A 12,559-nucleotide genomic window follows, 5' to 3' on the forward strand; every position below is an offset into this window, starting at 1 on the left:
TACATTATAGTAGAGCGTCTATTGTTTCCAAAAATATCCTTTTTAGTCCAGGTAGGGTAGGTAATTTCATCAGTATTTATGTGAATTAAGTAGGCCCCAGTTTAAAGAATAGAAATAACCTTTAAATAACGTCATTCCCTAAACTCTTACTGTGTTCTGCTAATTGAACGAGTCCTCATAATCAAGATCATTTGCACTGCTTGATGTTGTAAAAAAAATCAATTGGGTCCAATCTTATCAATTTAGTATCGTTTTCACTTCCAGAGTCAAAAAGTCAATATCAAATCTATATCACATCCCATACTGCCTCGTTTTCATCTCCATGCAGAGTCCAAAAATTCAGCCTCGTCATCTAGCCTCGTTTTCACTTTTGAGAGTCCAAAATCCGTATCAAATTATTATTATTATTGAATTAACAAAGTTCTGTGGTTTGAAGTAAAAAGGTCATTACACATGGTTGAGATCAATACTGATCTCTTTGGACTTGTACATTGTCGCTAAACATGTATCAGGTTTGGCTAGCACCTCGTCCAATATAGGTTAACAGCTGTGTACTCATTCTTTACAATGTATAATAACCCTATAATACTTGATAGTACAGAAAGAAGAAAGCAAAGAAATTAACTTTATCTTATCATCAATTTCAAGTAAAACTCAAATTCTCAAAGTCATTATCAAATATAGCATACATATAAATGAAAATGTAACATAAAATATCAATACGGAATGTCTCTGCTGCAAAGGAAAAAAAGATATCCCTTACATAATTTTAAGTAAACATGTAGTGAGTTCTTAAAGTATAGGCACTAGATCGAGCTATGAACATAGTCTGTTATAATAAGTCTCTTGATAAAGAACAACTACATTTATATAAAGAAAGACAATGTTTGAATAATATCAAATTTACACATAATTTTTTTTTAATTTAAAGGGGGGTAATTCTTGAAATAGGTTCGTGATTAATGAACCATGTCAAATATGAGGAAGAGTAAAGTTCTACGTGTATTTAGCGTTTGAAGTAATGAGACAACACGGTAAAAATTCGAACAATTTTAGGACAAGCGTCAGTAGTTCAAAGGGGAGATAATTTTGAAATGATTGTAGCTGAAAGTTAACTGCCCGTCATTTAAGATGTCAGCGATGATAAGAACATCGTATTTAAGCCAGGAAAGTTCTTTTCCTATCTATAGTAACAAAAAAGATTAAATAAGGAAATGAACAATATGATAGCAATTTTTCTAATTTGAAAGGGGAGATAATTTATGAAATATAGGTGCTAGAGCTATCAACCTCGTCATATATTTTTCGGTACCAGGTCATTCTTCGTAAGAAATTAATCGAAGAACTACTGTCAAACCTGTCTTAAAGATCATCTCAGAATACAGACCACCTTGTGAATAAAGACCACTCTTTAAAAAAAATGTTCATTAACTAATAAGATTATATTACCTCCAAATAAAGACCGCTTGTCTTTAAAGGCCATGTTCTTTCTCTCTTTTCAATGGCCTATTTTCAAAGGTTTGACTGTAATATCAAAATTATGATAAACCATGTTAAATAAATCTGGCTATATACATATTTATATGTGTCATAGTTGTATGTATAGATATGACCACGTTATGTGATTCATAGTGGCCTCATATACATATCATAGATAACATATATATGCAGGTATATTTAGGAGGCGTTTTTCACATCAAAGATCATCTCTCACGGACGCTCATTAAGTCAAAGTGAGGCGAAGTGAATTAGGAGTTTAATTATAAAGATAATCTTCCAGCAGTTCCACGGTCAACAGACAAAAAACAATGGTAAGTTAGTATGTTCAACAATCATATTGATGATAATAAGTCGTATGTTCTTTTTAGTTTTAAAAATAACTGCAATTTCCATCAATCTCTAAAAATCAAAGATTTTGAAGTTTCGTATATTGAAGATCATTAATTTTTAACTAAATATAACTTTATTCCATTTTGCACCGATCCCTGTGCCGACTTGCATTATTTATGTACACAAATTGTGACAGTAACTTATGTAGTAACTTCTGCTTATATTCATTTTAAAACTCAATGGTAAAATATAGTTAAGGCCTTAGGAAAGATTAAATTTCATTATTTTGCTTGCGTAACCTGCTAATTGCGGGCAATGGAATTGCATTTCTGTGAATTTGGAGTTTAAGGGATTTTAGTAATAAAATAAGAGAATCTTGAGCTAACAACAGTTAAGAGTCTACCCAGAGGTACAGGCACGGGCATTCAGTCTGGCCTGGCGTCTAACACTTAACACCTCCGCTTCTAATAGCTGGTCCTTGTTTTTTAAATCATAAAACTAGTACGGAGAGTTAAGATATGGCGAATGTGTAATTGCTGAACGTGACGTTTGTTTCATTTTCAATTAAAATTTCTTCTTTAGGCTATCCTTACCTACATGTATAGTATACAGTGTGTAGTTCATTAGGCCATTAAGGAGGTCGTGAATTTGTCAACTCAAGTTATTTTCCTTATTTTGTAGATAAGTTTTGTTTCTATGTAGGCATTTTGATGTGGGTGGAGTGGAGTTTTCAGTTGCATTATTATTATTACAATGTATATGTACTCTAAAAATATTGTACCAAGATTGAGATATACGCAGTGTTTCCCCTCTAGAAGCCAGGACAAAAATATTTTGGAGTTAAAGAATTGACTTAGATGTACTCGTTACAGGGCAACTGCACATTCCTCTATAAAAAAGTGACATACCTCTGACACGTCTGATAATGAAATCTATCTATAAAAATATTCAATTGTAAGAAAAATATATTTAAAAAATAAAATCAGTCTGAGCGTTGTTTAAATTTTATTGTTTATTTATCCATTGTTCGTAGAAATTGACCACCTTGATTCGTAAAAAATGACCACCTTACCGCCTTTCCTGAATAAAAAGTCAAATCAAAACAATTACAATGAATATATTTACTAATTAGAAAAATATCAAAGGATTCTAATTGATTAATTTGTTTATAGATTGGTTCATTGATTTATTCGTTCGTTATTTCCTTTATTGGATCATTCATTCATTCATTCATTCATTCATTCATTCATTCATTTATTTCAGCCAATTTAAATATGCATTCAGACAGTAGTATATAAACATTTTTGATCCTTAAGTCATTGACCTAGATGTTATTATCTATTTAGCTGACATTATCATTATTCATGATATATATTATCATGGGTAAGGAACAATGTCCAAAATTTATCAATGCTGATAACAAGCATAAAGCAGGATACTGATACCATGTACTAGTATTTATATGCTTTAACTCATATGACACTAGATTATGTCATTACATGTACTAATTGTATTACATTGTACGAGATATGCATTAGGCAGATAACAGTGCAAAATATAGGTTGAAGGTGTCCAGAATCCCTCCGGAGACTCCCTCTTACCCCCTCCCCTAACCCCTCCCACATCAACTAAAATAAAATATGCAAATAACATAATTTGGATGTTCACAACACGTTTTGTTTTTGTTTAAGTAATTTTGTTACTTCATTATTGATATAGTTACAATGGGATACTACTTTTGACAATGTTATGATGATATTTCTTCATGATATAGAGTTTAATAGTCATTTCCTATCACCTTTGATTGGTATTCGTGGCAGCAATGAATCTCTTACTTACTTATAAACTTGCATGGAAAAGTCATTTCTTTTTCTAAAAAACAACTTATTAACAAATAATTGCGAACAATTTTATGAATCACCAAATTTCAACATACTATATTTGAATAATAACACAACATATATAAGGGTTGCCTTAAGACGTTAGACTTGTAATGTTGACCAATAATTGAAATTCAGTCACTGGAATAATCTTGAGTTTTGAATTTATATTAAAAAAAACTTTTTTTAATTATTATGTACAGCGCGAAGTAATCAGCATACATGTCGGCCAAGCCGGGGTCCAGATGGGCAATGCATGTTGGGAGTTATACTGTTTGGAACACGGGATCCAGCCCGATGGGCGCATGCCCAGTGATACGACTGTAGGTAGTGGAGACGACTCGTTCAACACTTTCTTTAGCGAGACTGGTTCAGGGAAACACGTGCCGAGGTCACTTTTTGTTGACCTCGAGCCTACTGTCGTTGGTAAATATCTCTTTCTGCGTATAAATCTCTCAATTGGTCCGCAAATCTCAATGTATATCAGGAAATTACATGTAGCAATGTTTGCCACTGGTCAAAAAGTAACAAGTTTAGCCGACATTATGTTTTGTTTCAGAACGAAAAAAGGGAATAACGAAACCAATGATAAATACTTTTCTATGAGTACATATACTTTATAAAAAAAACACTTGAATCTGTTTCATTAACTAAACATCAAACTCCTACACAGTTGTCTCCCTTTGCTTCGCTACGAATCAAATCATTTCTTCATAATGTGTACTAATTTTTTGTACATGTAATAATAATTGATATTGGACCTAAAAAATTACAACAAATTTACATATTTTTTATGAATGAATTAATGTTCTATTTTTCCAAGTTTATTTTTCAAACAAGGAATTTATTTCTACAAGACTTTTGGCACACATAAGTAGCCTTCAACCAACCTTTTGATAGGGAGAACAAACTAAAAAGACTTTTTTAGAATCAATTATTATTACAATTATCATTTTGCAAATATAGTTTTAGTATATGTTCAACAATCAATGTATGTTAACTTTTAAAAGAGATGATTTTATTCTGCAGACGAGGTCCGTGTTGGTAAATATAGGCAGCTATATCATCCGGAGCAACTTATAACCGGAAAAGAAGACGCTGCTAACAACTACGCTAGAGGTCATTTTACCGTAGGTAAGGAGCTTATCGACGAAGTCCTTGACCGACTTCGTAAGATGACCGATCAATGCACGGGTCTGCAAGGATTCCTTGTGTTCCACAGCTTCGGCGGAGGCACAGGGTCTGGATTTACATCTTTGCTTTTGGAAAGACTTAGCGTGGACTACGGGAAGAAATGTAAGCTAGAGTTTGCCGTGTATCCGGCTCCAAAGGTGGCAACAGCTGTCGTGGAGCCCTATAATGCCGTCCTCACCACCCATACAACTTTAGAACACACAGACTGCGCGTTCATGGTAGATAATGAGGCGACCTTTGACATCTGCAATAAGAGACTTGACGTGGAGCGCCCCTCGTATTTAAATCTGAACCGATTGATTGGTCAGATTGTAAGTTCAATCACTGCCTCGCTAAGATTTGATGGAGCTCTAAACCTTGATTTAACAGAGTTACAGACGAACTTGGTTCCTTTTCCAAGAATCCATTTCCTGTTGACGACATACTCCCCGATCATATCAGCTGAGAAGGCTTATAATGAACAGCTTTCAGTTTCCCAGATTGCTAACGAATGTTTCGAACCAGCAAACCAAATGGTGAAATGTGATCCTCGGCTAGGAAAGTACATGGCGTGTTGTATGCTGTACAGAGGTGACGTGGTTCCTAAAGATGTCAACGCCGCAATCGCCGCAATAAAGACGAAGAGAAGTATCCAGTTTGTTGACTGGTGTCCGACTGGTTTTAAAATAGGCATTAACTACCAGCCACCTACTGTGGTTCCCGGTGGAGACCTTGCCAAAGTACCAAGAGCTGTCTGCATGTTGAGTAATACAACTGCCATAGCCGAAGCTTGGTCTAGACTGGACCACAAGTTCGACCTTATGTACGCCAAGAGAGCGTTCGTCCACTGGTAAGAGATTAGTGTATTCAACATCAGCAATTAGAGATAATTCTTTTTATTTAATGTTAAATTTAAACATACTTGGTCCTCCCTCGGAAGTGTGACACTGTTTGCGTATAATCTTGACTTTCTTTAATCGCGACGGAAGTAATTTTGGAAGCATTTTCATAGTCAAGAAGTGAAACATGAACACGATGACGTTGTTTTTTACTATTTTTAATTTCAAGCTTTTATCTTAATTTTAAAATTTGTAAACATACGCACAATTCTTTGTTTTATGTACTCTATGCAAACAACATTATTAAAATCAAAGAAATTTGCATGTAAAAACTACCTATATGCATGAACTATACGGACATTTGTACAATGCTACTTCTGTAACCATAGTTATTGCATTTCCACATTCATTTTCTAGGTATGTAGGCGAAGGGATGGAGGAGGGTGAATTCGCCGAGGCGAGGGAAGACCTCGCTGTCCTCGAAAAAGATTACGAAGAAGTTGGTATCGATTCCACTTACGAAGCAGAGGATGAAAATGAAGAGTACTAATCGGAAGAATTAACACATATTTTTAAGCTGACGGTGGTGATCCTGACATTTTAATTAATTAATAGCGGAATACTCGTATATATTTGGACGATAAAAATACATCTTACGTTTTGGTTATTACTATTTTTTTAGTCAATATTAAAATTGTCATTGTATACTTTCATAGATATATATATACTTTTGATAAATTATTGTCCTTTCAGAAGTAATAAGTTTCGTTGCATAATGTATAACAGTTATCACTTTCCCTCGGCATAATTGACCTTCATGTCGTGTTTTCGCTTCTTTGCCTCCAAATAAAGCGAAAACACAATTTTGTCGTCCCTTCGTGTTTTCGCATTTTTAGGCGAAGAAGCGAAAATACGACACGGTGTAAATCAACCACCATAAATCTTTACATGTCAGATTTTGTGTCAATCGCAACTTTTCGGCCCTTTCCGTAAGTCTTCGGACACAATAGTATGAATACACAGAACGGTTACGGTATTTAAGTCTAACCTTATTCTTTAAAATATATAGTAATACGCACATTTTTTGCTTTTCATGAACTTACGGCTTAAGAAATAATGTTTTCGCAACAGTGATTTTATAGCTATATAAAATCACTGTGTGAGGAATTGCGCATCCAATCGATTCTAATGATATCGAGTTTAATACGAGGGTTCTTCAAAAAGTTCTGTTATCGGGTATTAAAAACAATATAAAGAAAATATATACGAAAATGGTTTATTTCATCCCTTCAAAATATTCACCACCTACAGAAATACACTTTTGTAATCGAAATTTCCACTGTCTAAATGCATCAGAGTAGTCTGCCCTTGGTATCAGTCTCAAACACTGATATACAGCACTTCCAAGTCCGCTTCTGGTGGTATACCGACGTCCAGACACCATCTTTTTTAGCCGGGGAAATATAAAAAAGTCACATGGACTTAAATCCGGCGAATAAGGGGGGTGGCTTAACACATTTACCTTTTCTTCAGCGAGAAAGTTAACAACCCCCCTGCTTTTATGCGCGGGGGCATTATCATGTAGTAAATTTACTCCCCTTAATCCAGTACTTGAACGTTTTTTTTTATAAAACTTTTTTATCCTTTTTAGCACAACGTTCTTATAATATGTTCCAGTGATTGTTTTTACAGATTGTGATGGTATCTGAATAACTGGACCAAGATGATTGAAAAAAATGGTGTACAGAACTTTCTTTGAGTTTTTCTGCCGTTTAGCCACTACTGGACGTTTTTGATTTTGTCCTCTCCATTGTTTATTATCACCCCTCCTTTGTGGCTCAAACATGTAGACCCAAGTCTCATCTCCAGTTAACATATTAGAAATAGTCCTGCTGTCAAATGTTTTGAACTCTTTAAGGAGTTTTTTTGAACACATGACTCTCATTTTTTTCTGGTCATTGGTCAGTAAATAGGGCACCCAACGTGCACAAACCTTTTTCAGTCCAAGTTTTTTTAACAGAATTTCATGAACACTTCCTTCTGAAATGCCAACGCTATTAGCCATATCTTTTACTGTATAACGGCCATATTCTTCCACCAATGCTTTCACAGCAGCCACATGTTTATCAGTCACTGACGACTTCGGACGTCACCTTCGATGACCATCTTTAATCACAGAAAGGCCACCTTTAAATTTTTTCGCCCATCTACAAACTGTCATAAATGATACCACGAATGTCCATAAATACCATTCAGCTCATTATAAATGTCTTTTGGAGATACATGCAAAGCAGTGCGACTTTTAATATAAGTGCGTACTTCAACTTTGTAATGTCGTTTCATTGTTATTTCCAAAATATGGCCAGTGTATACTAGTGACACTACTTCAAAACTGAATAATTTTGTCATTATTGCATCGATTTGCACGTGTTTTTCGTGCTTATATAGTGTGAATATTTATGTACATTAATGTATATGTTTATTGAAGCAAAACCGTCGATTTCGCTACGGAAGACCATTGGTAACAAAACTTTTTGAATAAACCTCGTAATTGTGCCTGATTTGTTTCCGTACTTATTTCGGTTTAATGGTTAAGTCACTTGTTTTAAAATAGATCGTCAAAACAGTGATTTTATTGCATATTTACAAAAACTTTCGGTCCTTCTATGATCAAAAGAAAAAAACTGCGGGTCGTGTAACAATGATGAGTATTACGTATAACTGGAGTATACTGTATTATAAGACCGTGTAAGTTACGTTTGTCCGTCTAGACGCTTGCTACTCAAGAAAAATAACTTGTCATTTGTCACGTTACATACCGGAATATCCGTCTCCGTCTCGAAGGTGCCCGCCTAATGGCGGTAACGAGGGTTATATTTTCTCTTCAACGAAAACATGTGTACATAAATGTTTAAGATTCAAGATGTTGAAACATTTCCCATGCCTCTTAAAATTTAGTTATATCTTTTATCTATTTTGAGCCTTATGTTGTTACAAGTGCATTGTATACATGCACAATACGTTACAAATACTAACGCTGAATAATCTTATAACCCCCTCCACATACTTGGGATAATGTGGTAATACTTATAACCAAACAACCAGATAGTTAAATGTTTGCATATGACAACTAATTCGAAACTAAAAACAGCTGAGGAACATGACATCCTCAAACTAAAATCTCACATATTTCATAAAAAACATCTGAGAAAGCATTAGAAAATAGACGGGGGAATATCTTAAACTTGAAAGGAACGAAATTTTTAAACGCTCGTGCGTTTTGAATGAATAAATCATTGCAACATTTTTAAATAAAGTGAGTGAAGCTATGACTGTATAGAGTTAAAATATTTATCAGCTTCTCAACTATGTTGCTTTCATAAAGTGTGTGCTTTGGACTTGCCTGGAAACATAATTAAAGAGATATGTCTATCTTGTGTTACAAACAAAACTTTTATAAGAAAACGAAATAAAAATTTCTGTGAATCAACATATTTAATTGCTATTATAGGACATTTAGAATTAATCTGCTTTATTGGAAACTGACATATTTCTTTTATTTTTATTTTTTATACAGTACCTATCAAGATATGAAAAAATATTCTTATGAAAAATGACAACCGATTTAAACGTTTTAAGAAAGTCATCAAAGCACATTAATATGTTTTATCAAAAAATATTTGAAGTTGGATTTTCGTAATAGACAATATTAAAATGAACATTCCGCGGGTGCAGATTGATATATTCCACACTAGATACACAGTACTGCTTTTAAATAACGGTGTAATGTTTCATATACCGCATTTAAAAAATGTAAAAATATGGAGAACATAATGATATTTTTATGTATTCATATTCTATTGAAGTCTGTACCAATATATCAATATAATTATGTTACTATAATTATCTTTCTTTGCAAACATTGGCAATATTTGGGGTAGTTTTAAAGCATTTTGGATTGATCTCCCTTTCCTTGCGTACCAAATAATAACCCAGTTCAATTTTACTTCCTTTATCTTATTTTCGGAAAAATGTTAACTTAATGATTTAAAAGTTTAAGTGGTTGAAACTTTGGGTTTAAGCTGTGAAACCATAAAATATCATATAGACGGATTAAATAAAGCTAAGTTTAAATGAAAGCATTTACGGCATTGTTACAAGACCAAACTTGTTGGCCTCCGCACCGAAGGGCGACGCCCTTTATTGAGTTCATTCATATCTTATGAAAGGAAGTTGTTGTTGTTGGTGTTTGATTGACTTTATGTGTACTTATTGAATGTCAATATGACAGATGCATATGTCGAGACACGACGTTTTTTTGTGTACGCGATAGACACGGTCACACTTTAATGTTATTGCAGAAATACATGTGATATAATTATAATGATAAAAATAGAATAATCAGAAATTGGTGCAATTTTACATACCGTATTGATGTGTTAATAATTTTTATCTGTGTAAATACGTGTATGTGTAGTCAAAAGATCGGACATTTCGTTTCCAAGTAGGTCTTTTCACTTTGAAATGGAAGTCTCGGGACGTAAGGAAACGTCTGCTATATCATGCCAGCCATGTCAGCGTGACGGTGATACTGCACAAGCAGACGGCTATTGTGAGAATTGTAACGAGTTTATATGTTCATCATGTATCAAGGCACACCGGAAGTTGGCTGTTACTACAAATCACGTGATCAAATCCAAAGATGAAATGCCGACATATCAGACACAAAGCGACCCGTGCACTGAACTCTGTGATGTTCATGTAAACGAAATAGTAAAGTTTTATTGTCAAGAGCACGACAGCGTTGGTTGTGGAGATTGTATGGTACTTCAACATACCTCTTGCAAGGTTCAGCTCGTTTCAGATGTATCTAGTAACTATGACAACAGTGTCGACCTCGTTTTAATTAAACATAGAATTGATAACCTCAGGAAAAACCTTGCTTCATGTAAAGAAGAAATAAAATGCAGTTTGAAAGCAGCGGATGAAATAAAGACCGAGGTCGTCAAAGAAATTAAGCTATTTCGTAAAGAAATGGATGATTATCTAGACAAAATGGAAGCAGACCTTTTACAAAAAGTTGACGAAATGAATGATAGAGATGTATCATCACAGAAAAAGCTTCAAGATCAGTGCGAGGCATTATCTGATGAAATGAAAGAATTTCAAAGAAAATTGGATCAGTGCAAAGACAAGGTCAACAATTTGTTTGTGACATCTAAACGTGTACAGGGAAAATTGGAAAAATGTCAAAAAATAAATGAAACCATTTCAACCAAGAGTCAGATAAACACTTTAAATTTTAAATTATCTGAAGATTTTGACACCATGAAGAAAAATAACACACCCCTTGGCAGTCTTGTAACACACGTAAAAACATTTTCAGGGCAATGCAAGAAATGTATTAATGACATGAAGGCACATTTTGTTAATAAAGTAAATTGCCAGGCAGAAAATGAAAGAAATTGTTCTATTACAGGATTTGTGATATTATCTGATTCTGAAATTCTGTTAGCAGACGCCACCAACAAATCGTTAAAAGTTTTAAATTACAGAGATAATAAAGTTACCTCAGCATTGAAATTGTCAGATTTTCCATTTGACATAACCACTATCAGTTCATCATCTGCTGCAACATGTTTACTAAATAAAGGCAAAATCGTTTTTGTGAATACGCATAACGGTTTGACTGAAAGTCACAGTCTGGATGTCAGGAAAAGATGTGCTGGAATAGATCATCGCAATGGTATATTGGCAGTGGCCTTTACTAAACCTCCCGCTGTTCAGGTGTTGGACATGGAAGGTCATATCCTCCATGAGGTTAGAGATACAAGCATGATAAAATATCCAAGATATGTAAATCTGAGTACAGACAATGAATATATGTTCGTGTCTGACACGGAGGGCGGTGCCGTGTATAAATTTACACTCCAGGGAAAACTAATATCTCAAAATAAAACCGAGAATAATGATAAACCATTAGGCTTAACAGTAACAAACTGTGGATGTGCTGTTGTTTGTTATCAAATGAAAAGCGATTCGATCGGCGTAAGTGTACCTGGTAGCGAAGAAATTCTGCCTTTCCATTTGCAGCATGTATTGAAGCCAATTAATATCTACATTTCTGAAGATCAAAATAAAATGTTCATTCGTGAATTACGGAACTCCATGGACGGCAATTTCATTAAGATATTTGAACTAAAGTAACATTTAGGGTTGTGTCAGGAAATTAACCTGCGTATTCAATTGTATGACTGTTGTTCGTGAATTTGATTATTGTCTGTGCCAACGTGAGATAAAGTTAACAGTGTAAATTTATCTTTCATACAATCTTCATGTTTATCTTTATTGAGGCACTAAATACACTCTACGAAAAAGATTAATAAGAATTGTCACAAAGATAAATGTTTCGTAAAAGCAATAATACCGTTAATTTAACGTTATAAATTATATTGAAATATACTGCAATTTTTTTTACTGAATATAATTTGCAAACAGTTGTATCAGAATCATTACGTTACAGAGAAATAAAGACAACAATAGTGCGACACAATTATGTTCCGTATTTACAAATATTTTCTGATTCTTGGAAAATTGCATGTCGTAAGTGGGAATCCTTTTGTTTAATTTTATGTGATTTATTTTACAAGGTTTTTTACTTGCATGTTTGATATTTGCAATTTAATATATCATGAAGATATTTTTAACACATATTTGATTATTACAATTTCATCTTTTATTTTATAGTTTACAAAGCCGAGCTTTCAAAATAAACAAATTATTATTAGCGTTTATTTTCGAATTCTTTGTAACATTGAAGAATTATGTTGTTTTTTA

The 12,559-nt window shown here is 33.8% G+C and overlaps 2 protein-coding genes across 2 annotated transcripts; both read left to right on the forward strand.

Annotated features, from left to right (window-relative positions):
• Positions 1–1,646: 1,646 nt before the first annotated feature.
• On the forward strand, positions 1,647–6,477 carry LOC132759968 (tubulin alpha chain-like). The gene is made up of 4 exons (XM_060751843.1): positions 1,647–1,811; positions 3,914–4,136; positions 4,740–5,733; positions 6,140–6,477. Exons 1-4 carry the CDS (start codon positions 1,809–1,811, stop codon positions 6,270–6,272), a joined length of 1,353 nt encoding a protein of 450 aa, XP_060607826.1. The 5' UTR covers positions 1,647–1,808; the 3' UTR covers positions 6,273–6,477.
• Positions 6,478–10,246: 3,769 nt separating this feature from the next.
• Positions 10,247–11,929, forward strand: LOC132759945 (uncharacterized). The gene has a single exon (XM_060751823.1). The coding sequence runs from the start codon at positions 10,247–10,249 to the stop codon at positions 11,927–11,929; it is 1,683 nt and encodes a 560-aa protein (XP_060607806.1).
• Positions 11,930–12,559: the final 630 nt, after the last annotated feature.

This window comes from Ruditapes philippinarum, unplaced genomic scaffold (assembly GCF_026571515.1).
Source record: "Ruditapes philippinarum isolate M1 unplaced genomic scaffold, ASM2657151v2 ctg6240_1_1_1_1, whole genome shotgun sequence".
NCBI lineage: Eukaryota > Metazoa > Mollusca > Bivalvia > Venerida > Veneridae > Ruditapes > Ruditapes philippinarum.

Coding starts and splice junctions, on each gene's coding strand:
- LOC132759968 (XM_060751843.1), top strand. Junction 4,137..4,739: donor CCTCGAGCCTACTGTCGTTG/GTAAATATCTCT, acceptor TTTATTCTGCAG/ACGAGGTCCGTGTTGGTAAA. Junction 5,734..6,139: donor AAGAGAGCGTTCGTCCACTG/GTAAGAGATTAG, acceptor TTCATTTTCTAG/GTATGTAGGCGAAGGGATGG.
- LOC132759945 (XM_060751823.1), top strand. CDS start 10,247: ATGGAAGTCTCGGGACGTAAGGAAACGTCTGCTATATCATGCCAGCCA.